General features: G+C 38.4%; 2 protein-coding genes across 5 annotated transcripts in view; both read left to right on the top strand.

Moving 5' to 3' along the window:
* Window positions 1-8,552, top strand: part of LOC107096088 (probable palmitoyltransferase ZDHHC20) — a 12,903-nt gene extending 4,351 nt beyond the window's left edge. Inside the window, exons 8-14 of one of the 3 annotated variants that reach the window (XM_015392585.1) lie at window positions 1,556-1,591; window positions 1,769-1,910; window positions 3,009-3,135; window positions 3,313-3,402; window positions 3,485-3,597; window positions 4,233-4,280; window positions 5,545-8,552. In XM_015392585.1, the coding sequence (XP_015248071.1) occupies window positions 1,556-1,591; window positions 1,769-1,910; window positions 3,009-3,135; window positions 3,313-3,402; window positions 3,485-3,597; window positions 4,233-4,276 (552 nt within the window). In that variant the 3' untranslated portion in view covers window positions 4,277-4,280; window positions 5,545-8,552. Of the gene's footprint in view, window positions 1-1,555; window positions 1,592-1,768; window positions 1,911-3,008; window positions 3,136-3,312; window positions 3,403-3,484; window positions 3,598-4,232; window positions 4,282-5,544 lie in introns of those variants that run through there. The other 2 variants (XM_015392588.1, XM_015392586.1) reach the window with 2 other exon arrangements.
* A 7,458-nt stretch (window positions 8,553-16,010) lies between these two features.
* LOC107096080 (organic solute transporter subunit alpha-like) overlaps window positions 16,011-27,626 on the top strand; it is a 20,272-nt gene continuing 8,656 nt past the window's right edge. Inside the window, exons 1-5 of one of the 2 annotated variants that reach the window (XM_015392572.1) lie at window positions 16,027-16,415; window positions 21,386-21,537; window positions 22,580-22,653; window positions 22,935-23,093; window positions 25,855-25,966. In XM_015392572.1, coding sequence (XP_015248058.1) covers window positions 16,337-16,415; window positions 21,386-21,537; window positions 22,580-22,653; window positions 22,935-23,093; window positions 25,855-25,966 — 576 coding nt within the window. In that variant the 5' untranslated portion in view covers window positions 16,027-16,336. Of the gene's footprint in view, window positions 16,416-21,385; window positions 21,538-22,579; window positions 22,654-22,934; window positions 23,094-25,854; window positions 25,967-27,626 lie in introns of both variants that reach the window. The other variant, XM_015392573.1, reaches the window with a different exon arrangement.

Here is a 27,626-nt window from a genome sequence, read left to right as displayed (position 1 = left end):
GTTGTGCTGACCTCTCCTGTGGTGCCTCTCTGGTTTCAGTGTCGCTGACCCCAGACCTCTCTCTCTTCACTTGTCTGTTATCTTGCCCTACCTGGAGTCATTGGGCCTCATGCAAGAACTGTTCATATGAGCAAATTCGTTCTGATCTCGTTCTTACGAGTGATTTGGAAGAAATTGCTGCATTCCCAATTTTTCCCCTATTTTCTCTCATATGAACTTATTTTATGAGTGCTCCAGACTTGACATAGGAGCAGGTCAGCTGTCCAAATCTAGTTTTTCACTAAATGACTACATTTTTTTTTCTTAGCCATTTTATTGGCCTGCTTCACTATATATTATGCGATTATGAATTAAAAACGTATGAGTTGGTCAATACTTGCAGCTGACGTGTCAGTCTCCAGGGAACACTGGTTTAATTTCTTATCATTTTGTCAATAGAAAGAACAGTCAGAGATCCAACTACTATTGAAATAACATCTGGAACAGAAAATAGTTCAGCAAAACTCCAATTTCACTCGCTGGCAGCTCATTGGCTTTGTTATTACACCAACTGTGAAATATTTGGGTTTGGGTCTGTCTGACGTTGTTAAATTAGAGTTTAAAAGTTAACATTGATATTTTTATGCGTTGTAAGAGAGATGGAGAGTACAATGAAGGACGATCTGGAGATGTGCAGTACAGGTGTGTGTGTGTGTGTGTGTGTGTGTGTGTGTGTGTGTGTGTGTGTGTGTATTAAAAGCAGATTTAGTAGAACATCGTCACGTTAGTTGATCTTGAACTCATATTAAGTATTGACTTTGTCTGTTGCACCCGTTGCCGCCATCAGTAGTTTTTATTGACTGTTTTGGTATCAAATGATTTTTCTTTTTATAAATATATAGAATTTCTATTTTATTTTTATTTTTGTAATAGAGCACCCATGGTATCTACAGCTTTTATGATTTATCCCCCACTGCTTGGCAGTTTAATGTTCCTTTAATTCTGCTGCTCAGCTCTCAGTCAGACCTCGATCCTTGAACCTTTAAAGTTTTTCTTCTTTGTCGTTGGTGCCTTTTCACAGTGAGAATTTGGTGTGGGAATTTGTAGCATTGTATGGAATAATCAGCGGTAGTTGTGCAGATTTTTATTTCTCTGGTACACGCTCTTACCTACGCTCAGGTGGAGCGCATCAGGATTATTTCCAATCATGTACTCAGGTTTTTGAGCATTTGTTAAACCGGACGCGTCGTGTTGATTAAAGTCCACGGTTGGAGAAAAAGTAGGTGAAATTTACGACAAGAATATAAAAATAATGCATGAGGCCCAGTGTTCTCTGATGTATTTCTCTTTTCCACTCCCTAAGATCAGGATCATCAGTCACATCTCTAAAGCAGCAGCAAATGCCTCCCCTCTCTGTTGTTTTCTCCTAGCTGCTCCTCTTGGATTACATCTTATCCATTTCTCAGTTGTCTCCATTCTTGGCACGGTTTATCCTCTTTTATCCAGCCTTCTCCCTCGTTTCCCGACTGTTTTCTCCTTTTTATCCTAACTGGTCTTGTTTCTGTTTATGCTAAAGCTTTGTCGTAGGAAATCGGCAGAGAACTGCCCAAAGGTAACTCAGCCGTCCTCTGATTCCTTGACTTTTGCCTGCCTTCGTGATGTTGCATGCAGTGACATGGTTCACCTCCTAGAGATTCTCTTCCTCTGATGTCACCTCTCTCCTTTCTGGATCACTCGGTAAATCTGTTGCTGACTGTTTCTCTCCCTCTTCTCGTGTCTCTTTCCATAGAACGAGCTGAATGACACGGGCCGGCCACAGGCCAAATTCCACGTCCTGTTTTTGTTTTTTGTGGCGGCCATGTTCTGCATCAGTATTCTGTCCCTGTTCAGCTACCATCTGTGGCTTGTTGGAAAAAACAGGTCCACAATAGGTAACGCATACACACACTTTGAACAAACCTCTTTTGTTTTATTTTGTGAAGGATCTAAAAAAAAAAGGTCTGTTTAGGAGGATGTTTGTTAATCAAAGTAACACCAAAGTAAAAAAGGCATTACAGGGAAATACAGCGTATTTCCAGATTAAACACCACAACAGTGATATATGTGCGGATAGGCTAATTTTATAGAAGCTTATTGGCTCTCTGACTAACATCTGGGCCTCCTTCCGAGGGTGCTGTCCCATGCTTCTGGAAAACCACTCATTACATAAAAAGTTGTCACAACGACACTGAAACTGCACCGATATACTGAACTTTAAAGAGCATAAAGAAATACGATTAGACGTCTTTAAGTGTACTGAAAAAATTCTGAAATGTATGAAAAAAGTTGACATTTGCAGACTTTATTTCTTAAATATTTTTATTTCCTTATATTATTTATATATATATATATATATATATATATATATATATATATATATATATATATATCTATCCAAAAGAAAGCATGACTTATATGGATTTATGGGCCACACTGTCACCAGCTGATGGATAAACAGCCCTTCAATTCACAAACTTTTGGTATTTAAACTTCCAAAAGTTCATAAATTGGATTCAGTTAGATAGACTCAGTCATTTACTATTCCTGTTATAGAAATAAAAGCAATCTATAGATTGATTGGTTTTTATCTCTCATAGTTGAAGTTTACCTATGATGAAAATTACAGACCTCATTTTTTTAAGTAGGAGAATTTGCACAATCAGTAGCTGACTAAATACGTTTTGCCCCCACTGTAAAACTACTATCTTATTGACATGAGTGATAATAAAAGTAAATTCATTTTCTTTATGTGAGCATTAAATTACGAAAATAAAGTCATAAAATTACAAGAAAAAAGTCACTACGAGAATAAAGTCATTAAGTTGTATTATTACGACTTTATTCTCATGACATTGCGACTTTATTCTCATAATCTTATGACTTTGTTGTCGGGAAAAAAAAAATATCTCTAGCCTGGTGAGTTGATCTCTGGTACAGGTTGTATGATGACCCAGTATTTTATTAATTTATGGCCTCTCTTGTCCCTACAGAGGCATTCAGAGCACCGGTCTTTAGAACAGGCTCTGATAAGAATGGTTTTTCTCTTGGTTTCCGGAAGAACATCGCTCAGGTCTTCGGTGACCAGAAGAAGTACTGGCTGCTGCCAGTCTTCACCAGGTAATAGAGGCATGCATTTTTTTGGAGACAGAAGATGGTGTGAGCCAACAGTTTTTTTTCTGAATAGACAAAGCATTTGGCTGTGTAATGGGACAAATGTTTCTTTGCTGGAATCCACTCCATTTAGAATTTGTAATTGCGTTTGTTAATCTTACATTTTATCCCTGTTTTCTCCAGTCAGGGGGATGGTCTTACCTTTCCCACCCGGCTGGTTAATGCTGATGCAGAGCAGGCCACTGTTACTCTGCATCCTGATGCCAATAAATGGTGATTTTATTTATCTATTTTTTTATGGATAGAAAGCCTCGGTTTTTCTCAGGTCTGACTGCTTTTTTTCCCTCTCTTGTAGCATGCAGGACGTCTCTGTGAGCCCCCTCAGTGAGTCACATAACCGCCTTCTCAGCAGCGAGCAGCACGCCAACAATACTGAAAACCACCTGGCTGATAACCCCCTCAAATCAGGTCTGACCTAGAGGGAATGAAAAATTGGCCGTTTCTCAATATGTGTACTTGTGCGTTTTCATGTGCTTGTGAAATGTCATCAGCCTCAGCCCTAGCACTGTTCCAGTTCACAAAAACACAAGACCGAGTACGGGCAGAGTCCCCGGATGTTGTTCTCACCCCTCCCTCTTTACCGAGCATGCATCAGAGCAGAATTGTCCGTTCTCGAGATTGACAGCTGTCCCAGCTTGCACTGCGGCAGCAGCAGCTTCCAGTGGAGCGCTCACAGAGCTCAGAGTATTAAATTAAAAGTTCGCTTTTCTGTTGCCATTGTTCTACAAAAGCACTTTTTAAGATCATTTGAGACGAAAAAATTTACTGATTTAGTCTGTAATTAAAAAATAAAAAAAAGTTTAGAAGTTGAGAGGATCATGGCAACCAGCGGACGTCCGAGGGTAACCACAGCCAGGGCTAACGTTAGCCTGTCTGCGGCAGCTCACGTTCTCACAAAGTCCGTACTTTCCTGTGTTCTTCTCAAGAACATACTTGGAAATTACACAAGTCCATACTCGCGTTCTTGTGAATTGAGAAACGGTAATTTATTCATTTAGATTTTAGGAGTCATTTTCCTTACTGTGTTCCCTTTGACTTCACAGCTGCAAGTGAAACCATTACAGTCTCCATGGAGAGTGAGTCCTAACCAGGTAAACAAAGCCCGCCACCTCCTCTTACCATTATATTTTCTCTCAATTAACTTGTTAACAGTGTAGATCAGAGGTTTAAATTCAACATGAATTTCATCATTATTTTGGGCTTTTAATGAGTTATTAGAACCATTGTGTTTTAAGGACTGGGTAATGACAAAGTTTAAATTTTTTGTGAATATTCTCTCATCCCCACAGGGTCAAAGTTATTTATACAGACTCTAATATTTAGAATAGAAACATTTAGAATAAGAATATTTGTGTTGAATAATATTTTCTTGTTTGATTTTGATATTTAGCTTATTTTGGAGCTCCTTTAAATTGGTTGTTTTAAAACCAGGTTGTTCCAAAACTTCCACGGTTATCCCCATTTATCGGTGTGTTTGAGATCTTTGTCCTGTTGGAGCAGTGGATTGTTTCCAGTTTGTAATTAAAGTAAAGCGGGGGAATTTGTGTTCCGCCTTGGATTTCATTATTCTGTCCAATACTGCTGCAAGCAAAACAAACCCCCATCATAATAGTGCCACTGCGCTGCTTGACAGATGGTAAATTTTTTAAGGGTGAACTCCTCTGTCTTGTTTTTAGTCTAAACTACAAAACTTGGTCTTTGTCACCTCTGAACATGAAACTATTATGCAGCAGAACGTCTTACATGCCTTTGCATTTTTGTATTTTTAAGCTTTTCGGTTTAGCAGCATCTTTCTCGTTCTAATCCCTGCCGCTTTGTGGGGATGTTAAACTGGCTTAATTGTGGATGGTGACGCTGCTTTCCAGCTGTTTCTCCATTGTACCTGTTTGGGCCTATTCTGGGTAAATGTTCTGCTTCCTTAACAAATTTCCTTTGATATGAGGACGACTTTTTGGGTCAGATGATTGAAACCAGGATTGATTTTTGCAGAACAAGACAGTAACCATAAACACACATCGGAACTGGATGTGGGATGTCTTTAGGCTTTTAGAATAGTCCAACCCTTTACTACGATTAAAATCCATGGATAACTAATTTAAATGAGCTCTAACAGGGAGAGGGATGAATAAAAAGCCAGAATTGGCAGAATCCTATGTCAAGTAGAGAGAATCCATAATTTTAACTCTATGCATCATGGGAGATTAGTAGTTTCACCATTAAGAGCCCAAAGTTACTGACATTTATTTCCTTAATTTCATGTATTTTCATTCTCACTAGTATTCAGGAAAAGTTTGTATTTATTACAGCTAAATAAGAACCTACTTTTTAAACTGTTCTGTCTCTTCTCGGCCACAGGAAAAACACCTCAGTCATCTAAATGCGATGCCTTAAAAAAACACCAAACAGTTTAGTTCATCACCATGGCAACACCTCCCAAACCCATCCAGATAAAACTTTTGGAAAAGCAGTTCGCTGGCACATGGCAGCACAGTAACGCTTTAATATCTTTGGCATATTTTGCATGAAGTGTCGGACGGACGTCTCACTTTCACCATCCGTATGAAACACGCTTTCCTGTCACACTTAGCTGTGATACATTCTTTTTCTATTTTGTTCCCACAACTTCAAGAAGAAGCTCTGCAGGACTCTTTATTGTATTGTTTTTTTTTTTGTGCCAAAAGCCTCCATGGTGCACCAAGGCTGATTTTATAGGTGCCAAGTTGCTGTTAAAAAGTTTTTTACCATCTTTTCTTTCTGCTGTTGTTGAACCAACACATAGAGTGGAGATGGAGCCTTGCTTTCCATTCTGTACATCTCATTTCTACGACATTGATCAAGCTGGAGCGAATTAATTGTTTGCACCTTTTTGTGATGGATGTTTCCTCCACCAAAAACCTGGATTGTTGCAGAGGGCCTCTACTCCACGGCTCAGTGGACTGTGCCTGTCCTCAGCAGACTGAAACTGCACTCGGGGCGTAGAGACGATATTTGAGCACAAGATGGCGCATTTGCACTTTTTCAATTCTGTTTTCTTTTTTTTTATTATTATAGTTTTATCATATCCAAACGATATCCACAGTGTGACAGATGATATTCGTGTTTATGTTTGTTACAGCAGACATGGCATTCAACAAAAACCTTCAAGGGGTTTTGTGGCTAGCTGGTGTTGAATTAAGCTGCTTTAAAAAGAAATTGGAAGTTGATTCACTCGGTGCACTCTGCTCGTGTTTTGGTGGACATCCACCCTTTAAAGCTTCAAACTTTACCACCACATCCATTGCCAAATAAGGGCTGACATGTCAGGAGCTCTGGCATCTGAACCTGAAGTGTTTACAGCATCCTAGCTTTATCCTGCAGGCCAGTGTCATCAAATCACCAGAACGGGATGTTGCTGTGGCAATTAAAAAAAAAAGAAAAAATCCTTTGTAATGTGTTTACTATTATCAGACAGCAGGTGGCGACAATCTGCTTCTTTTTTTATGAGTATTAAGATGGATACAGTTGAAACCAGATGTTTACATACTAATTAAAGATAACGTTAATAAATCAGACCAGAAATCCTGTTTTAGGTAAAATAAGTTCTGTTAAAAGGTTTTAGACAGCCTTCCCCAAACAATAGTTTGTCTATAAAAAACTTTATATAAGGTAGACCTATCTGAGCACAAGCCTTGTCTTCTAGACTTCAGTTTTTAACATATTTTCCATTTGTTATTTTTATCATTTTGTGAAGAACAACAGTCTGTAGCAAAAATATCCAACCATCATGATACCACCACCCCCCTACTTCACTGTAGGGATGAAGCTGATCCCGGATAGCTGCCTCCTATTTTTCCTTCCTTTTTAATGATGGTAATTATGGACAAACACTTGAATCATTTTTAAATGTCTTTGTGCCTGAGCTTTTATTTAGCTCTTTATTCTAGGCTTTTCATTCTGCCCTCAATGTGGGTCATTTGAAAATTAATGAGCTACATTAAATGTATCTTAAATTATTGTTGCATATAGTAAATAGAAATGATTTGTCTGATCTGACCTCAAGCATATGATGTCACATAGAAAGATTGTATGTTTTTTTTTTATGCTGTATATAAATATCTGGTTTTAAATGTAATCATCTGTTCTGAGGTCAGTTTGCTTTCTGTTACTGCCTTTTTTTTTTCTTTGGTTATTTTATATTACCTGAATGTTAACCTTTTTATAAATCGCTTTACTGTGATAAACTATTTGGATCTGAGTCAACTACAGCTGAAGCTCAAATTGTCTCAGTTTATAGAACTGCTTGAACGACCCTGAGCTTATTAGAGACTGTTTAGAGCGTGTTTAAAATGTTATTCATCGGCTTTCTGCAGCCCAGGCTGACCCAGAATCTGTAGAAAGCTGTTAGCAAGATGACGCCCCTCTTCACTGAACGCATCCCACCAAAACACTCGGGTGTTGATGTTTACAGCCTGTTCACATTGAGCTTTGTGCGGTTTATTTTTGTGAGATTTTCCCAAAAAATTCTTACTTAGGGGCCTGTCTTTGCGGGCGGGCTTATTGTTATGCTTTCAAAACCAGTGAACGGGTGGGATTTGTTAACACTTTTACGCTGTGGTTAGATTTCAAAAGTCCTAGACTTTAAGTTACTGTATGGGTTTATGGTCCAAGCCAAGGTTCTGTTCTAATCATGTAAAGCTCATATTTGACCATTTAGAGGTTTTAGGATGTGTAATGTCATTCTTTAAAGCAAAAAACAAAAAAAAATTGCAGCCACCGTCTGAGACATCGGACCTATTGTGTTGTTTTACAGTTCCCTGTATCCTCTGCAAAGAGTGTCAAGGTGTGTGTATTTTGTAGTGCTCCATTGAGTGTCTTCTTTTTTTGTAAAAACTTCTTGTATCGAGAGGAACGCTTCAGTGCTGAAAAGAGATTCTGCTCAAAGCATGACGCCTAACCTCTGTGAAGAGGGGAAAAAGTGTTTTACTATAAAAACTGGGAGGGGGGGTTGTGGTGTGGGTTGAGATATTCCTTTTTTTAATAATTTTTTGCAAGTTCTGTTTTCAATTAGCTTTACTCTTGTCTGTATAAACTGATTAAATGAAGCCATAAAAACTCCTGTGAAAACAAGAAGGATATGATGACTTTGGTTATCTGTAGATTGATACCATGCTACATCTGGCCGCAAAGTGCAGGTTGTAGCCTATCATAACAGCTGATATCTTCTTTTTTATATATATATATATTGCGTCCTGTATTAAAGTATGTGTGTATGTATATTATGTAAGTAAACAAAAAAAATTCATATATTTTTCTTGTCTGTTTACTTTTACTGTTCCTACTTTGTGAATGAGTACATGCTTCTTAATTAACTGGGAATATAACAATAAATGTCTTTTTATAGTAAAAAAAAAAAAGGATCAAACTTTGTGTTTAATTTTCCTGCAGTATTAGAGATGTTTAGCTACAGCAAGATACTATCTTGGAGATTAATGCCTGTTTAATTACAAGGTTTCGGTTTACCCAGCCTGTATGCAGAAACCAGCACAAGCAGGTCAGAACATGCACGTGGAGTTAAGCAAAGATTATTTATGCCCGTAATTGCATTTAAAAAGTAAAACACAGTAAAAACCAATTGGTGTTTATTGATAAATCTGTTGAAAATGATTTGGGTTTTGAAATATGTCACAATCATGGGGAAATATGCTGTGTCTGCCAACAGATGGTCACTGAGGCCATTCAGAAGGGAGGAGATTCAAGGTGGAGAAAGAGCCTTGACTGGACTGTGAAGCAAAATGCTTTTATAATTTTAGAGAGATTGAAAAGGTGTGAACTACAGCTTCTGCATCTTGTGTCCTGCCACCCATGAACATATCAAAAAGAATCTTACCCGAGATAAAGCAGAACAGAAACCAGCCTAAAGCCCTAATTTCTGATGTAAATGACTCAGTTTAATGTCTTCTGTATTTCTGCACGGGATTGTCTCATCATAACAGCCCCAAAGCAATCTACAGTCTTGTCTAAACAGATGACTCTTCATCTGTTCCATAGACTGCTGCTTTTAACCTGTTCTAGCTTGCAACTCTCAATCTTTTACAAGCTCACTGCTCATATGATGGCTGCTGGTTCTACAATTAAGTTGATTTTTATCTTCACATTCAATCCACTGCTTGATGACATATTTAATAGACGGATAAAACTCAAGAAAAAGAATGTTTGAAGTTGCTTTAATTAGAACGACAGAGGCATGGGGTTATGTGCCCAGAGGTGGGCAGAGTACCCAAATATTCTACTCAAGTATAACTATCATGACTCCATTATACTTTACTTGAGTAATAGTAAAAAGTAGCCTTTGAAAAAATTACTTAAGGATGATAAAAAATGCATTTGGTAGAAGAAAACTACTGAGTAACTGATCTACTTACTACCCATGATCATAATAACTGATTTAATATTTTACCCAATCATGTAAAATTTAACAAAACATTTTGATATGAAAATTAAACCTGGAGAGACTCGCAATAAAAATAGTTGCAAGTAGAAAATGTCAAAGTTAGTTATACAGGTAACACAATCATATCCTTCAAAATATTTCTAACTAAGGAAGACCAGCTGATTACGAGGACTCGTTGACTCTCTGCAATCACATGCACTAAGCATGCTTGTAGCGACAGGGGAGAGAAAAACTCCCTTTTAACAGGAAGAAACCTCCAGCAGAACCAGGCTCAGCGTGAGCGGCCATCTGCCGAGGCTGACTGGAGTTCAAGGAGACAGAAGCAGATGTAGACATAAACAAAATAAGTTATTTGGTGCTCGGGGCCCCGGCAGAATGCTTGAATGAGTAACCTAGGGAAAGGATTAGAGAAGTCTTGCCCTGGGGCCCGGACACTGGTGGTGGAATAAACCAGAGGATGAGAGGGTCTGAGAATGAGGGAGGTTGCAGGGTGAAGGTGAGTGAAAGTTCGCTTGCGTGCTGGAGACAGAAGCTCAGCCAGGAGTTTAGTGAAGGGAATCTTGCAAGACGATTGGCTTCAGAGAAGGGTGGCCCCCCAGAATTGATTGGCTGGAGCTGAATGAGGGACATCGCAGGTGGTTCAGGTGAAGCTGATAAGAATCTTCCAAGTTGCATCTATGCTTAAATGAGAACACCATTTTTTTTTTTTACGTTGGGCCCTTGATTTTACATTATTACATCATGTTCTACTCACCCATATTAGTTTTGTGTCATTTGGAGCTGTTCTGAAGATATTGGGTTAGGTTTTATCCAAGTAACATCTTCCTTTGGACAACAAGTTGAAGGCACAAACTAAACTGTTTAGAATTTATTTGTTATGGTAGGCCAGCATTCATAACATGTAGGCGAATCACTGTCCCCCAGACATCCGCATAAAATCAAGGGCCCAATGTAAAAAAAAAAAAAGGTTTTCCCCTTTAAGCTTAATTTCTGTGTTTCAAATAATAAGAAATAGATGTATGACTTACAGTAATTACGCAATAAAAGTTTTAGGTGGAAATAATCTTCAAAATAAATTTTTTTATTTATGCAACTTATATAAAATCAATATTTACAGCATTTAAAAATGCATTAAATTACAATATAGTGTTTACTGTATTTTCACTATCTCCAGCAGAATAAGGTTATAGAGTAGCCACAAATTTGACTGAAGTAACGTTTAACAGAAGTGATGTTTTATCCTGTTTTTACTCAATTAAAATGTAAAAAGTACTCCTAAAACTGCCTTTTCCTCTCAAAAGGGTACTAAGGTAAATGTAAATAAAATAGGTAAAATAAGTAAATGTAAATAATTACTACCCATTTCTGGATATGTCTACAGTAATATGCCACCTCCTTTGATTTTTGTAAACTAATTAACATCTCAATTTTCCACCTTAAAAACTTACAACACAGGGAAACGGTTTTGGAAACTTTAAAATAAACATATGATACACAATTTTTGTTTAACATTTTGTTCAATCCTACTGTTAATGTATATAAAAAAATAATATAATCTGTTATTACATATCACTAAAAGTAGTGTTTCACATCATGGATTTTAATCCTGTTTTGGTAATTTGGCCTCCAGTGAATAATAATACAGATGCCGATATGTATCCCAGTGGATATGCTTTGCATCATGATAATGCACTGTGCAGCATTACACAGACCTTAGAGATGGATGCAACTTTTGTCTTCTGTTGTTACAGTTTTGAGATCTCTTTGGGATTTTCCAGCATATTTGAGAATATGTGAACATTTTATAATTTAGATTACACAACTGATGCAACATCCTTTTAGGACAGGGCTTCAATTAGGAGATTTAAAGCCGTCTGTAAAATACCTGTACAGGGCATCTTCATATATTGAATAAACAGGAACACATGGACATGCCACACATTTCACTTAATTACATTATAAACAACTTTGTATTGGTTTAGCCATTGAAATCTCAATGTCAACCTTCAATGGGCTTAAATAAGTTTGCACATTTTAATAGGAAATAAAAAGAGATTATGTGAAGCTCACTTTGAAGGTGAAAGCAGTTTTTTCTCTTCTGCTGTTTTCCCCCCAAATATTCATTTCTCAAAGAAGCAATGCTACCTTTAATTTAAAAAATGCCACATTACACATGTAGATTTGAATGTGTGCAGCGTTGACACCTCAGTTTTCCTGGAAGCAGTTGGTTTCCTCCATGCAAGCTGCAGTCTGCAACATGAGATTAGATCATCACATTAGCACAGGATGCGGCGATAAAGTGTGGCAAAAACCATGCCAAGACCGCGAGTACCCCGTGTTAACAGACAAGAAGTTAAATCAAAGTCAGAGCTGCGTAAATGACTTAGATGAATTAAGTATGCTGTAATTATCTCACATCGTTTTTAATGTGATGTAGTAAAAACAGGGAGATTTGGTGGGTAGCCTTGTTCTGTCAGCAGGCGACACTGATTAGGGACAGTAAACACAACTCTGGTTCCAACTCGTCAACATTCAGTGCACTCAAAATCACGGAGCCAGTTGATCATTGACCTCTTCTATCTGAGTGGCACCCAGGCCCTTGACACCCACCGCAGAGAGACGCCACTGCCGACCGCCCACTCTTACCAACACGCCACCCATCCTACTTTTGATTCAAATGCATATATCTGAAGAGAAATAGCTGCAAACGAAGCAGGGAATTATGGGTCGAAACGGAAGAAATGTACATCTGTTCTGCAGGGCTCATTGTTTGAAAGTTCCCAACAGGAGGATTTTATCCTCGATGATGATGACTGTAAACACCTACTTCACTTAACTGTTGTCGCACAGAGAGAACTAAAACAAAAAGACAAAAATTGTTCTTTGTTTGTAAAAGAAAAACAAGAACCACAACTAAACAAAGTGCACTATTTTGTATTCTACCTACTTGTGCCTCTGTTTGCTACAGACCTCACAAGGTAATGAACTCTAGGTCAGTTTTACAGTTCGACACTGAACCGATCTGCTAAAGAAGGGAAAAAAAGAGCTAAACCTAAAGTGGCCTCAGTATCTTTACATTGGTTATCCATTATAGGAAATGCTATTAAACAGTGATCCTGGAAAGGCTTTTAGATTCCCTGTAGGAACGACTGGCAGCATTCCAGTAATCTATGCAATACTCTCTGGAGCTTTGCTTCTGATTTTGTTCTTGACACAATGAACTACAAAAAAGGAATATCTGGCATCCAGATGTGAATGCAGCTTTGTGAAAGAACTGACCGTATCAGATATTTCTAAACACAAGGCCTCTAACACAATAACTTCAGAATTGCAAATCAGACCCAGGAGCCTCAGCTTTGTTAGAGAAGAGACTTGGAACTCCTCTTCTTAATGTTCTCTCATTTCAGACCAGTCCAGACTAATTATTTTAAATACCTTACAAATATGAGATTGAGAACAAGGTGTGTGTCAAGAAATCCTACTCAGTAGCGGGGTTGTGAAACTCTTCTCCATCAAATGTATAAAACTTTGTAAAAGAAAAGTATTATATCACGTGCTGAGATTCGCCCTCACTTGTCAAAAACTTGTCTGTTTTTGTGCTGGCTAAGCATGTCCCTGGGATGAGCCTGACAGCTCAAGGATAATGGAAGGTTTTCTTGAACAAATAGGCAAGTCTTATAAACAAGCAAAAAAAAAAAAAAAAAAGATATTTAATACAGGGGGCTGAGACTGTGTTCCAACACATTAGACTTTGAAAGTTCAAGTTGAGGATATACAGAAACTTGCAAAAGTTTCTGTATGTCCTGGTTCATTTCAGTGTATTTTAATTAGGTTGTATGTGAGACACCAACTCTGCATAATGCATGTTTTAAAAAATCTCAGAAGAGTTTCATGGATTCATATTTAACTCCTTTCCAAGATACCCCAAAATACAACCAAGTGCAACCAATTCCCTTCAGAAGCCACGCAAAACAGTAAATACACACACACACAAAAAAAACACCACCTATGCATATTTTGTTTGGTAGAAAACATTGGCGGGCAAATGGCATCAGAAAATGATGTTTGAACCGGGAATAGGTGGTTAGAGATGCAACGAAACAAAATGTGAAACAGTCTGACGGATGTGCAAACTCTTGCAAGGCACTGAAACATACATGTTTTTGAAATGGAGGAGGAAGCCAGAATACCCGGGGAAAACCCATACCCATCATGCATGCAGAGAACAGAACCATGATGCCTCTGGAAGAGCAGCAGAAACCCACTGCTCAGGTGGGAGAATCCAAGTACTCGTCAACCATTAGTCATGGGTTCTGCTAATATGGTGTTTATTGAGTATGAAGGGGAAACAGAAACTATCTTGAAAAAAAGTCTCTTTAGTAATTCCCCACAAACCATGTAGGAGGCTGAGTAAACATGTGGAACAAGGCACTCTTCACATGACACCAAAATAAATGTAAACTAATACTACACATCAGACCCACCACATTCCTCCTGTGAAGCACAGTGTTGGCAGAGTCATGCTGTGGGGAGCTATAGGAGGAGTTCATTTGAAAAGACACAGAGCTAAACTCATCTAATTTTCCTGCCAGAAGCTGAAAAAGACTTCAGACTGAAGATAGCATACATCCCTGACCGTGCAGCTTTAGTGCTACCATAGAACGGGTTCATTGAAATAGTTTCTTTTCTATTATGGTGAGTTGCTCAGTTGTATATGTTACCTCTCTTCTTCCTGCAGCTATGTGTTTGCCTGCCTCAACAGGCAGAGATAATTCTTTTGTACAGCTGTACTCATCCCATCAGCTGAGCAGTATTAAGACCTGAGAAGATGCCCTGCAAAACTTAAAAGTACTTCAGATACTAGGAAAACTATATCCCTGTCCACCTGACTCAAGTTTGTTTAATGAAGTTTCCAATAATCACCTGGATAACTCTTTATAGGACTCCCTCCTTTCCAGTCTTTCTAAGTGAGCTGAATGGATGCTGAGCTTTTTCAGATTTTCAAAACAATTTATCTTTTCCCTTCAGCAATTTGGCATTACTTTATATTTTCTTTCCACATAAGAACTCAAAGTAGCTGCAGAAAGGATGTGGCAGGATCTGACTCAGTCTGATGGGTATGAGTTGGTAGCCTAGAGGTAGTCACAATGTCTGATTGCAAGTTTTTGCAGGCTGATTTCTTAGGCAATGTTTTTGAATGGTTCACGAGAAGCTTGGAATACCAAAGAGAGTATATCTGCAGCAGGCCTAAGCGAGCAATGCGCTTGTAAACGTTGCCATGGGAACCGACGTGCAAGGTGTGTTTTCTTCACGGGCTCTAATGAAACTAACAAAAACAGGAACAAAACCCCCATTTGTCTGAACGGCAGCAGTTTTCTAGCAGCCGATGTATCTCCAGGACACCATTAGAAATACCTTGTTAGAACACAGTAGCAAAACGTTTGTGGGTTAAGTGGTTCTATGAGGTATGACGCTATCAAAATAAACGTGTAATTAAAAACACTCGTGTGTGTGTGGCGTAATTACACAACAATGGCGTAATGACACAACAACAGGCCTGTAAGCAACATCACCTGGGTGTGCCCCATATGAAGAACAACACTCTGGATTACCCATAATTCCAAGCTGTAGTGTAAAAAATTAAATACTCAAATAAACCGTTCTTTTAACATCTTTATTGCGGTTTGAAACATATTATATGAGCGTATTTTTTACCAACCATCTAATGAACTATACACAGTTATTAACATTGTAATTAAAAGTACCGCTGTCTGCTTTGCAATTGGTGTCGTGTTTAGTTGGCTCACCATCCTGTTGGACTCTGGTATGTCTTTGGATCTAAATACGGTCCAGTCGGAACAAACTTTCGCATCATTAGGTCTGGAATCAGGGCTGCGCAGTGGTTCAGTGGGTAGCACTGCTGCCTTGCAGCAAGAAGGTTCTGGGTTCGATTCTCCTGCCCGGGAATACTATCCGGTCCACTATACAGTCCAAAAACATGATTGTTAGGTTAATTGGCTTCTCTACAGTCCCCTTAGGTGTGAGTGTGTTCGTGAATGGTTGTTTGTCCTGTTTGTCTCTGTGTTGTCCTGCAATGGACTGGCGACCTGTCCATGGTGTACCCCGCCTGTAAGAAAGCATGTAAGAAAATGGTTGGATGGTCGTCTGCAATACGTCCTAATCCGCATTTGGGGGCTATCATAGGGAGCCTACCTATATGTCAATGACGGGGCCCCTAAGAGCTCGGGGGTCCATAAGCAATTGCATTCTCTGCTTATATATATTCATATATATACACCATTGTGTGTATTCCTCATAAATCATTAGAACTATTACTAATTTTCCTTTTTTTAGGTTTATTGCAAAAATATGTAAAACTGACTAGTTTTGACTATTTTAGTATGCATAAATCAAGAAAACAATAAAAGTACATCAGTGACCTAAAACTTAAAATGTATTTGGCTTAAATTAGCCGACAAATCCCGTCAGCCCTGTCACCATCCTCTGAGAGAGAGGGCTGGAGGCGGGTCCAACCATCGCAGTTAAGTCTCATTGTTTACTCTGGGAGGCAAAATCATTCCCGAGCAAAAACTTTCTGGACTTTAAAGCGCAGAAAAAAAAGGCGCATCCACCAATTCCCAGAGCTGCGTGGATGTGTGCGGAGAGTCCGCTGGAAGTCGCTCATTTTAGGGGGAATCCAACCAGCCACCATCTAACATGAATAATGGATCCAATCGGACCGCTGACCAAGAAAACTGTCCCCCGGAACCTCCGTTTGCCATCGATGTCATCCGAGGTGAGTAGACTGGAGCTGGGTCTCATGCCGAGCCCATCCAGCGGTCACTCTGTCCGCGGATGATCCACTGAATGTAGGGAAGAGGATCTGCACTTTACGCACCAGCAGGTTGCCCCATCCTCTGGAATTTACATTCATTTGGGCCAGTTTCTAAGCAGACATCGGCTAAAGTGCTGTGGACAGGGCCAGGGGAAACATAATTAAACAAAATTATATATATATATCAGTTTGTATGTTTCAGAAAGTAAAATGGATCAGATCTAAAATATAGAAAAATGGATCAATCTCTTAATATGAAGGATATGAGCTCCTTTATGGTTCACATAGAAGGGGATTGAGGTACTGATCACCCAAAGTAGCTTAATTAAGGGCTGTAACATTTATTTACTAAATTATTTATTGATTTAAGTATGGTTTCTTTATTGTTTTAGTTTTTTTTATTTATTTTTTTAGTAGAGTTGTTTTTTCTTTATTTTTCATTATCAGAAAAGGCTTTAAAATCATATCAACGGCTTTAAAATTATATCAATAAATTACTTGGTTAAAAAAAAAGAAAAAAAAAGAAAAAAAAGATAAATACATTTTTATCCGGTTAAACCTAAAAGCAGGGATATTCAACACCACGATGGCAAGTTTCCTGCAACTTTTTTACATTTCTCTGTTTTGAACATACTTGGTTCTGATAGTTGTTGATCAGCAACAGGCTGTTGATCACCCATCAATTAAATTCAGGTGTGCAAAGCAGGAACACAGCTATAACATGCAGGAGATCTGCAATCCAGGGCTGGGGTTGAATACGCCTGCAATTGCTCTGCTTTTTGTCCCCTAAATTTATGACTTCAGAACACAGTTTTGTTTGTTAATTTCAACAAACAATGTCTTGTTAAAAATCAAGACATTCAGCTCATGTTTTTTTTTTCCCAACTGAAACTTTTAGCTAAATCCCACAAACGAGATTTAGATCAGAACTTTGGACTTATGTAGCATGAATCTGTATCAAATTAATAGATTTGTGGTTTATGAACAAAACAAATCTTGTGTAATGTCTATATGGTTTTATTGGACCACATTATTTGGCAAATTGTACTGTAGTGATATTTTGTAGCTAAGATCAAAGGTATTCCATGGATTATTGATAATCTTGAACTTTGTACTTTATTTTATTGTGATTATTACCGTCTTCGTCTCTTTTGGCATTTCATAATCAACTTCTTGTCAGTCTTTAGATTTGTGGTATTTTTCATTCAGGTTTCTGCTCTTTTAAGGTCCGTCAGTTGATTTAACCCCTGTGTGTTCATTTCTCTATTAGTCTCCCTCTCTCACTCTATTGTTAAAGATAGGCTCTGTGTATGCACCCTGAGGCTCTATCTTTCCGGTTCTTTTCCCTGAAAAGAGATCACTCGGGACAAACTCTTTAAATAACACTTAATCAATTATATGTATTAAATAACCAAGAAACATGACAACAGATTTTGACAGAAATTTAATTGAAATTGCTTAGGCTTCTCACCTCTCAGGAAGTGGCCCCGATTAACAGTTAAAAAGGCATTTTATACATCTCCAGTCTGCCACATCACCATATTTAGCATTTAGCAGATGATTAGACATCCATGGCTCCAGCTTTATCAAAATAGGACACTGCTCTTGTTCCATTTCCAAATCTTTGCCATCTACAAAACAAAGATTATAACTCTATATTCAGACAGAGGAAATGTCCTAATTCAATTTAAACATCAGTTCTGACACGCAGCAGGCAGCCCATACCAGGGTGTGATGAACTCACACATCTTCAATGAGAATTTTCCTAAGAGTATTATAGGTTCACTGTCAGCTGCAGCGCTTCCTTTTGATTTGACTCACCTGGTTCTTGTGTCACTGACCACCTTCCCAGTTTTCATCATTCCTCATCGGTTCCTTCTGTTTTCAAGGCCCTGCCATTTCTACCTTCTTCCTGCTTTACTTGATGTTTTGCTTCATGTCGTGCTTCCGTCATCTTTCATAAATGTTCTGACTTTTTGCATAAGACATCACTTTGAGTCTTGACTGTGTCCTGTCTGCATTTAGGTGTCCAGTTTCAAACTTAACTTACTTGATGCTAATACCTCTTTTTCGACGTCCATCATTCTAGCCCCACCCTCTAATTATTCGTGGTTCACACCTGGCCACCCTCTGACGTCATTTTCTGGAGGAACGTCTGATGATAACTGAATAAGTCTGTGGTTTCGTGCTGCTACATCACTGACATATTGTGAATACATGACTGCATCCTTTGATTACTTCATTGTTCACTGATTATTTTTGGCTTCACAAAACCCCAAATATTTTTTGTCCTTAACTAAAAGCAGAACCGGTCATACTTTATACATGTACTGTATTCATCACTTCAGTGGCTGGGAGTTTTATATGAAGTTTTTGCATATAAACTGTTTAATTTTTCATTTTTATTTTGTGCAATTCACTGACCAAATTTGTCCTTATGGTATAAAGTTTATGTGCTTATAGCCTACTTCCCTATTTTTATGATTTCTTGTCTGCTTTTTTCTCATTTGTCCACATGTATTTCTTTAAACTCTGTGAGGCTATGGAAACATATTTTAATTCCTCTGTGGTTCTATTGACTGTAAGCTTAATATTAGATAAATAAAAAAAAAAAAAACTTGAAACCAAAAACGGTTTAATGTTATTTCTGTTTCCGTGTTTACAAAGTGATGTGATTGCAACTTAATATCTAAGGGTGTGACTGGATTACTGCTGTCTTTATATCATCCTTCAATGCTGCAATAATTCTGTATCTACAGAAATAAGTACATTTTTAGGAAACTGTGCAGTACATCAGCACAGCCTGATCCAGCAATGACCAGACAAGAGAGAATCAGATTGCACTGCGAACAGGTTGTCAGTTATAAAGGGGGTCAGTACCTGAATGAACCATAGGGTGCAAGTCTTGATGTTCCAGTTCTAGTCCTTTTGTCACTGCTTCTGCAATCCAAACATCTAGAAAAGAGGTCCAAGTTTGTGAGGATGTAATTACATGAAAGTCCCAGTTGAAAGTATCTAAAGGTGAGATCTAAAATAATGGAACACAAATTATAGAATAAGCTGAGACTCACCCTAAGTGCGGTGAAAACCAAGCCTGATCTACGTATTATTTTTAGGTTACAGCAAGGGATGCCGCCTTCTGGCTTCACTTGCATAAAAGCAGAAGCACTAAGACTACTGTGGTGAGGTGCAATTTTTCATTGTTTCTGCTGTTTACTTTATTTGCCTTTGGTTTATTTAATTTGAATATTTAAGTTTAGTCAATCAAGTCCACCCTGAAATCGTTCTTTTTCTAACATTGTGGTTTTTTGCCCCTCCACTAATTTTGCCCTGGAAAACTGCCCATATAGCCCATATCAAAAACTCTAGAGTAGAAAACCAATCACACTCACATCTCTGGGTTATATTAGAATTGATTAGAACCTAAAAAGCCTCGCAAAAGTTTTTACAACCATTAAGTGACAATAAAGCCACACATTTTATTTGATAGACCAACAAACTACAAAGCAGTACGTAGTCGTAACGTGAATTGAAAACTATGTGTTATCAATCATTATTTTTATATCAGATATTTGAAATGGGTGACATTAATTTGTATTCAGCCTCAACTACTGTGAATTTGAGTTGGAGAGAGATGTTAGTAGTAAAAAGGGAGGACCAAAAAAAACCTCAGGGAGGTCAGGGATAGAGCTAAAGCAGAGTTATTGTTGTGGGTGCAATGTGATGAAACCTTCAAAAGTTCAAGTTGCGTAAAGAATCTGGCAATCCACTGTAACACGTATGAGTGTGTGCAGATGGAGGACGACGAAGTAGTGGGGAAAAGCCCATATATGCAGAGGGAAGCGGTCAAACTCCACTCTGGCTGTCCCAGCTAAGGGATGAACTGTGGACTTTCGTTCTTTGCGGCGCTACACCTCTGGATACAGTGAAGCCCCTTTTCAAATCTGCTCAAATCTGCATTAGTGAAAAATCAAATGGCCTGTAATTGAATTTAACCTTTTAACACCAATTATTATTATCCTTGAAGTATCTCCAGCTGCAAACACAACATCTGTTAGATATTAGATTACATTACAGTAACAGAACATGCACTTTTAGTGAAGAGAAAATCGCTTCTTATTTTTAGATTTAGGAAATGGCTCAGAGAGATAAATCATAAAGATCAATCTTAAAGTTATGGAACAGTCAAAAGGGCATAACAGAATTTACAGAGAAACCTTAGCAAAACAGGAACACCTGTTTATAGGATTCGTTTCAGCCCGACTGGCTCTAATGAGTCCAAATTCCTGACGGTAAATGACTCGGGTTACAAGAATAGATTCAGCTAAAGCTACAGAGGTTCAGCTATTTACTGCCTTTCCTGCCATTCTTTGTTTCACATTTTCCTTTCTCGTGAAAGAAAACCTTGTTGGCGGCCTGATGGCGGCATCTACCTCCATCGTAATCACCCGTATCGTCATGTCATCGCCGTCATCATCATCATCATCAAACACATCCTGCCACATCTGCCAACTGTTTCCAGTATCAACCCTTGGGGTTTTTCATTACTTTGGTTTTATTTGTGCATTTATGCTAGAAGATCTAACTGAAATAATCTCAGCTCTCATGTTTATTTCCCTTTTTTGTACACTTAAAAGTTTGTTTTATTTAGTGGCTTAGGGGAATATGTGTTATTGCAACAATTTTTTCCTGATGTTACCTCTTAAACCTTTTATGGACTTGATGTACTTTTGGCTTTTAAGCAGTTTTTGTTTTATTGTTTTTTTATCCAGCCTAAGAAGGTGAGGATGATCATGAGCAGTTTTGTGTTTTAACAGTCAGAAAAAATCCTTCTCATATTCTTATGTTTCCACCCATAAAAGCAGCCTCTTGAGCTTGAATCAAAGCTAAAGGCCCCAATTTTTTTTCTCTAATTTTGCTTTCTGTTTCAGAATTGGACGTCTATGGTATCGTCTTGTATGCCATCCTCACCTTCATGGCTACGGTTTCTATGCTGGTCTTCCTAGAGGAGTGTGTGTACATTTACAAGAAAGTGCCTCCTAAAAAGAAGAACTTAATCATCTGGGTGAATGGGGCAGCTCCGGTAAATACATACTTCAAAGTTTCTGCCAAAAGTATTCACACCCCTTTAAATTTGACACATTTTCGTGCATTACCTCAAATCTCTTTGCAAAGAAATTGCAGAATTCTGAAACGGAAAAAATTTACCTGGATTTCAAGATTCTGTGTAATAAACCAATAGAAAGTATTCAATTGTCTGTAATAATGGTGTAAAAAATTATCTATGGTTAAATCTTTATAAAAATGTATTTTTGTTCTGTGTTTTGGAACAAAAGTGATCATATAAACCTCTAGAGTATAATCAGGGTTTTCGCAGGTCATTAAAAATCATTAAAAGTCATTAAGTTATTATTTTTTAAATAAGGCCTTAATTGGCTTTAAAATTCATTAAATGTGATTATCATGGCATTTAAAATGCTTCATTAAAAAAAAAAAAAATGAAGTCAGATATATTACATCGCAATATATTTGTGCGGAAACGCTTCTGGTTGATCGTAAAGCCATATGTTTGGAAAAGTAGAAGAAGAGAATGGGGAAAGGGACATTGCTGCAACCAGTCGACAGTAAAGATGACAAAGGATTTTGCCGTTTTATATATATATATATATATATAATTTTATTTGCCATATATTGATGGCATTAAAATTATTTAATTTTTATTTCATTTCAAGCATTAAAAAGCAATAAATTACTTACTCATTTCTGTATTAAACCCTGATTTTTTTTTTTTTTTGCCCCCTTTACTATTATACCCTTAAATAAAGTCCTGAAAAATGTGATGCTGCCTAACTTTTAAAACATTTTGCCTGCGTGTGAAATCAGTAAACATGATTATATTACCACAGGAGCATTGAGGTATAATGCTGTGTGAATACTTTCTTTTTTTTCAGTAGGAGCAGGGCTTGAATTTAACAGTTTTGGAAAACTTTAGATTAGTCCAATAATATAGTAATAATATATGTAAAATTGAACTGATAAATTAACCATATGTTTTGCGATGTGAGTGAAGGTTTTTGCCTCCTCATAAACATTGTTAAAAATGTCCTTCCCCTCGGCTTTGACAGGTTATCGCCAGCATGTCCTGCATGGGAATGTGGATCCCAAGAGCCGTGATTGTTACAGATCTGACCTCAGCCACGTAGGTTCTTTTTTTTTTTAAATCTTTTTGTTCTTCTCCCCTTGTCTTTTCCTCACCTTCCTCTCTTTGTGCGTTCTATATGCCGTGCCCTTATATATTTGCTGGGGGATGAAAGGGGAAAATGAAACCTCATAATTCCTTGGAAGTCTTTATAGAAAACAGCAGTGTGGTTGAGCAACAGGCTTTCCCTTTCTTGTATTTTTTTTTTCCTTCCCCTCCAGAATCTAATTCAACCAGCTTTCCTCTAATTAACATCCTCTGTTGCTCTTCTATCCCACTAGCTATTTTGCCATGGTGGTGTTTAAGTTCCTGATTATGATGCTGGAGGAGATTGGAGGGGATGAGGCTTTCGTGAAGCGAGGAGAGAAACACAAACTGAAGATCAGCACGGGGCCTTGCTGCTGTTGCTGCCCCTGTCTCCCAGATGTGGCCATCACACGGTAAATTCCCCCAAGCATAAACCAGACTTTGTTAGGGTTATTTTGTAGCTTTATTGACTCATTGGCTGCTTTATTGGAATCCTGAAATAAGCAGAGTAATTCAGAGGGATCAGAACACGTCATTAGTTTGACGTAGCTGACTCCTTATATTCTGGACAGCATACAACTTTAGTGTTTTTTTTTTGTCTGACTAAAAATGAATCAGTTTACTTTTATTTTGGTTAGATATGCCCTGACCTGATACCAAGATTGAATATTTGCCTTAGGGATTGACTAATTAGCTGGATCAGATATTGGATGAGTAATCCCAATTTGTCACAATTTGTTTGTGGGTTGAAGGCCCAAAAGCAGCAGCAGGCAGGCAGAGGTGAATTATTGGTTGATTTAACGAAGAGTAATTGAAAAAAAAAAGTCCAAACAAACAAGCAACCAAGAATCCAAAATCCAAAAATGAAAACAAAGTCCAAAAAACAAACAAGAAACCAGGAGTCCAAAATTCAAAACATGAAAAAATAAGTAGAAAACAAACCAGAAAACCATGGAGACATCAGGGAATCAAAACTCAGGGAGGAAAGCTCAGAGAGACGAAGTTGGAGCATGAAAGACGAAGTAAGACGAGGACCCAGCAAAGAGGAACTGAAGAGAGAGGGCTTTTAAAGGAGACAAGGACAAAGAGAGGGCTAATGAGAAGATTGGGAACAGGTGAGGACAAAGCAGAAACAAAACAGGAAAACACCAAAGGGCAGCAGAGGGCAACAAATGACAAACCTGGAAGACTGGAACTAACTAGAAAACACAAAAACATAATAATCAAACCACTAGGACTATAAAATATGGAGAAAAGTAAAACTAAAAACTCAAAACATAACAGAACCAAGACTAGGACAATAAAAGAGAAAAAAACCAAAGAACACAATAAACTAAGAAATAAACCATAAAAACTAAGAAACAAGGAGAAAAGCAAAACTGGATACTCAAAAGAAAAACATCAAAGAAAACAGAAACCTAACACGATCAAATCATTTCGTCTTAGTTTTTTTCATACAACAATGTCTATATTGAACTTGATGCCTTCACTCACATGACAAGTTATATGGTTCATTTATTAAATCGGTATCAGCTATCAGTTCAGCCCAGGCATCGGTGCTGGACTGTATTGGAAAAAAAACTCTCTAATTTTGGCCTCATTATGGAGTAAATGTTGTAGTGTTGTTTTTTCTGGGAGTTTTCTGAGAATTCTGGTGTAAAAACATTGTTCAGGCTTCTTTCTTTTGAAATTTTAGTCAAAGAAGGAAAAGCCTAACAGAAATGTTTCACAGTTGCTAATGTCTGCAGGAAATGATCTCATTTATATTCATGCTTTGTCAGGTTACATCCATTATTATACATGATTTGCAAAACCTTTAATACTTGAATATATATAAAGCTTTTGTATTCAGTCTTTTTTTTCTTAATACCAATCAATAAAATCTTGTGCAATCAGCTGCCTACAAAGGTCATACCCAGTAGACAGAATTCGCTGAATTATTTTATTTTGTTTAAACGTTTAAGATGGGGTGAGATTATAAATCAACATCCCAAGTTTAGAGCATCTCATGGAGCAACGTTCAACATCAGAAAAGATGGATAGCATATTACAAAACTCGAAACATTTATGTTCTAAAGAGATAGGCTGGTCAAGGAGCGTATTATTGTATGTTAGAGAAACAGGTGAAAGCCTTTGGTTTCTCTGGAGGAGCAGCAGAGATCCAGCACTCGGGTGGGAGAATCTGTGCACTCCACAAATGTGACTTCTTGAAAAAAAAAATTTATAAAAGACAGCTATGTTTAAAAGGAACCTAAACAAATTGTCTGTAGATTCCAGGCCCATTCAATGAAAGCTGCTGTTATCTCTGCATCTAATGATGTTTCTTCAAAGGCCCTTTGCAAGACCATGTCATGCTACTTCTGTTGAAAAGCTGGGCCAGAACAAAAATAATAATTTCCTAAGGATCTGAAGGAGGAAACTGTCTCCGTCTCCCATTTGGATGCAACAATTACATAACAATGTGCACTGAGGGCAGGATTTCGCAATGCTAATCATGTACAGATGCAGCCAGGAGTCAATGACAGATTCAGTCATGTCAGAAAGCTTTGAACTAGTTTTTAGCATGTTTCAACAGAATCAACCGATGTGCAAACAGTGGTGGATTCAAACAGCAGGGAAGCAGCGTTTCTAAGAACTCAAGTCAGCACACTCCTGGTCATTAACTTATTCTCGATGCATGCATGCAGCATTGGGGTCATAGCCCCTCATTCCTCTCTCCAATTGCCCCGAGTATTTGTCACAGTGATAGCGACAGAGATACCTTATCGAGGATCTCACATAACATACGCATAGATCGAACCACTTTTAAATAGTTTCTGTTTGTGCAAAAACAGAAAATCTTGTAAATTACAACCTTACATGCAGTGGTACTAATTATGGTCAGGTCAAGACATGCTCAACTTTTTCTTAACTGATTTGTTTAAGATCTTTCAGTCCCTTAGAGCTACCTGGCACTGTTTTCAATCCCTGGGCATTTTCAGATCTTGACTTGTCACAGGCATAATAAAATTCACCCCTTCCTCACTCTGTATTGCTACAGAAAACCTCAAGACAAGTCTGATATATTTCCAGGACAACTGGGGATTCAACAATGGACTTGTGATAGAGTTTTGTCTCCAAGGTCTGGTTTAATAAAAGGCTGCCATAAAATGATTTCCTCTCTTCCAACTCCAGACGCACGCTTTTCCTGCTCAAGCTTGGCTCCTTCCAGTTTGCCATCCTGAAGCTTGTCTTCACCATCATTTCCCTTATTCTGTGGACCAATGGGAATTTCAGCCAACAAAATGTAAGTTAAAGGGCTGAAAATAAAAACAGCTCCCCAGTCTAAGATATACAGGTATTTCTTTCATTATTGTTGGTTAATGAGTTTTTAAACAGTTTTTTTTTGTGTACAAGCATTACCTCACAAAGTACTTGCACCCTTTAAACATCAGGGTATTTAATTAGCTTTTAATGTGAACACAAAAACCGACACAATATAAAATTAAAACATGGTAATAAAAACCTTTACAGGCTATGATCATCTTTTAGAGCTGTGTTCAGTCTAACATGTAAAATTTTAAAGATCATAGCGTTACTAAAATCTGACCGTGATGATTGTCAACTGTCCAATTTGATGGCTAAGAAAAGCAGAATGTTAATCACCCCGCCTTGGAGTACCACACTAAAGGGCTGGTTATACTCCCGAAGCAGTGTGTCGCAGTTAGCATGTTGCAGATATGACGCAGACATTTTTGATTTATGCTAAATATCGAAGCGTGGTCTGCGCTATGTTTATTCCACGCCATAACCGAAAAGGGGAAAATCATGAACTAGCCGTGGGTCTAGATACAGACGAGGCAGTGAGGTAATGGGGGCAAGTTTGTTCGACAACGGAGGGACATGAGGGAGAAAAGGTGCGGGGATCCAGGTGGAAAAAGGGTCCCAGCGTTCTCGTACACCTCGCTCCTCTAGCTGGTCCATCCTCCCGAGTCGTTTTCTGCAATTACAGTCAAAACAAGCAAACAAAACAAGCTGGTAAGGTACCAAACAGGAGATATGCATGGTGTATCTCCTGCACATGTATATTTGACTAATCAGAGGCCTCCTGTCTGCAGCACTGTCTGCGGTCACCTACAATTTTGGAGAGGTGCAGCAGAGTGTCTGCGGAGGGGGCGGAGACGTCTCTGCGTTCACCAAGACACCTACGCAGATGACCTAGTTTCGAAGTATAAATCAGCCTTAAGATGGTGGAGGGGTTTCATTGATGTAGATGATATGTTGTCTGGGGTGCAGGTAGAATCCAAGGCAAACTGGCTCTTGATGACAGGTCAGACAAAGAGCAGTTGAGTTTTCGCCTCCCTGAGGTTGTGCAGGAGGTTGAGTGATACTGGCCTGGTCTGTGGAAACGGTTTCCTAGAGAGATGCTGGACTGTCTTCAGCTTTGCAGTGGACCAGTGGGAGAGACAAAGGTCAAGTTAGATTTGCTTGTCTTCCCCCCAGCTCAGCCATCTCTTGTTTGAGTTCACTCTGGTTGATAAGAGGGCCACATCCCTGCATCATCAAATAGTGGGTAGGGCCCTGACTCTTGTCTCAGCCTAAGGGCTGAGTGGCGACACGTTACCCCAGCCGTTCTTCAAGTGCCTGGCAGGAGTGCTTGACAGCTTCCCTCTCATGGACTCTATCATCCTACTGGGGGACTTCAAGCCCCATGCAGGAATCAGCGATACCTGGTGGGGTGTGATTGGGAAGAATTGTCCCTCAGCTGTAAAACTGAGAGGGGTTTTGGTTATCCCGTAAAAATAAAAAATAAAAAATCCACTGTTTCCAAGTTTCGGTGATTGGCTGTAACACTTAACGTGATTGCGTCATCCAGGAAAAATACACAGGTGGTCACGCCTACAGCCAGAATTCATGTGTATCTGTTGTGAACTGGTTGGTGGAACCCCTTTAAAATGCCCCCCAGG

The sequence above is a fragment of the Cyprinodon variegatus genome, unplaced genomic scaffold (assembly GCF_000732505.1).
Source record: "Cyprinodon variegatus isolate N-32 unplaced genomic scaffold, C_variegatus-1.0 Scaffold597, whole genome shotgun sequence".
In the NCBI taxonomy this organism is placed as follows: domain Eukaryota; kingdom Metazoa; phylum Chordata; class Actinopteri; order Cyprinodontiformes; family Cyprinodontidae; genus Cyprinodon; species Cyprinodon variegatus.
The sequence above is the reverse complement of the archived record's forward strand: the minus strand, read 5'-3'. Positions and strand labels throughout refer to the sequence as shown.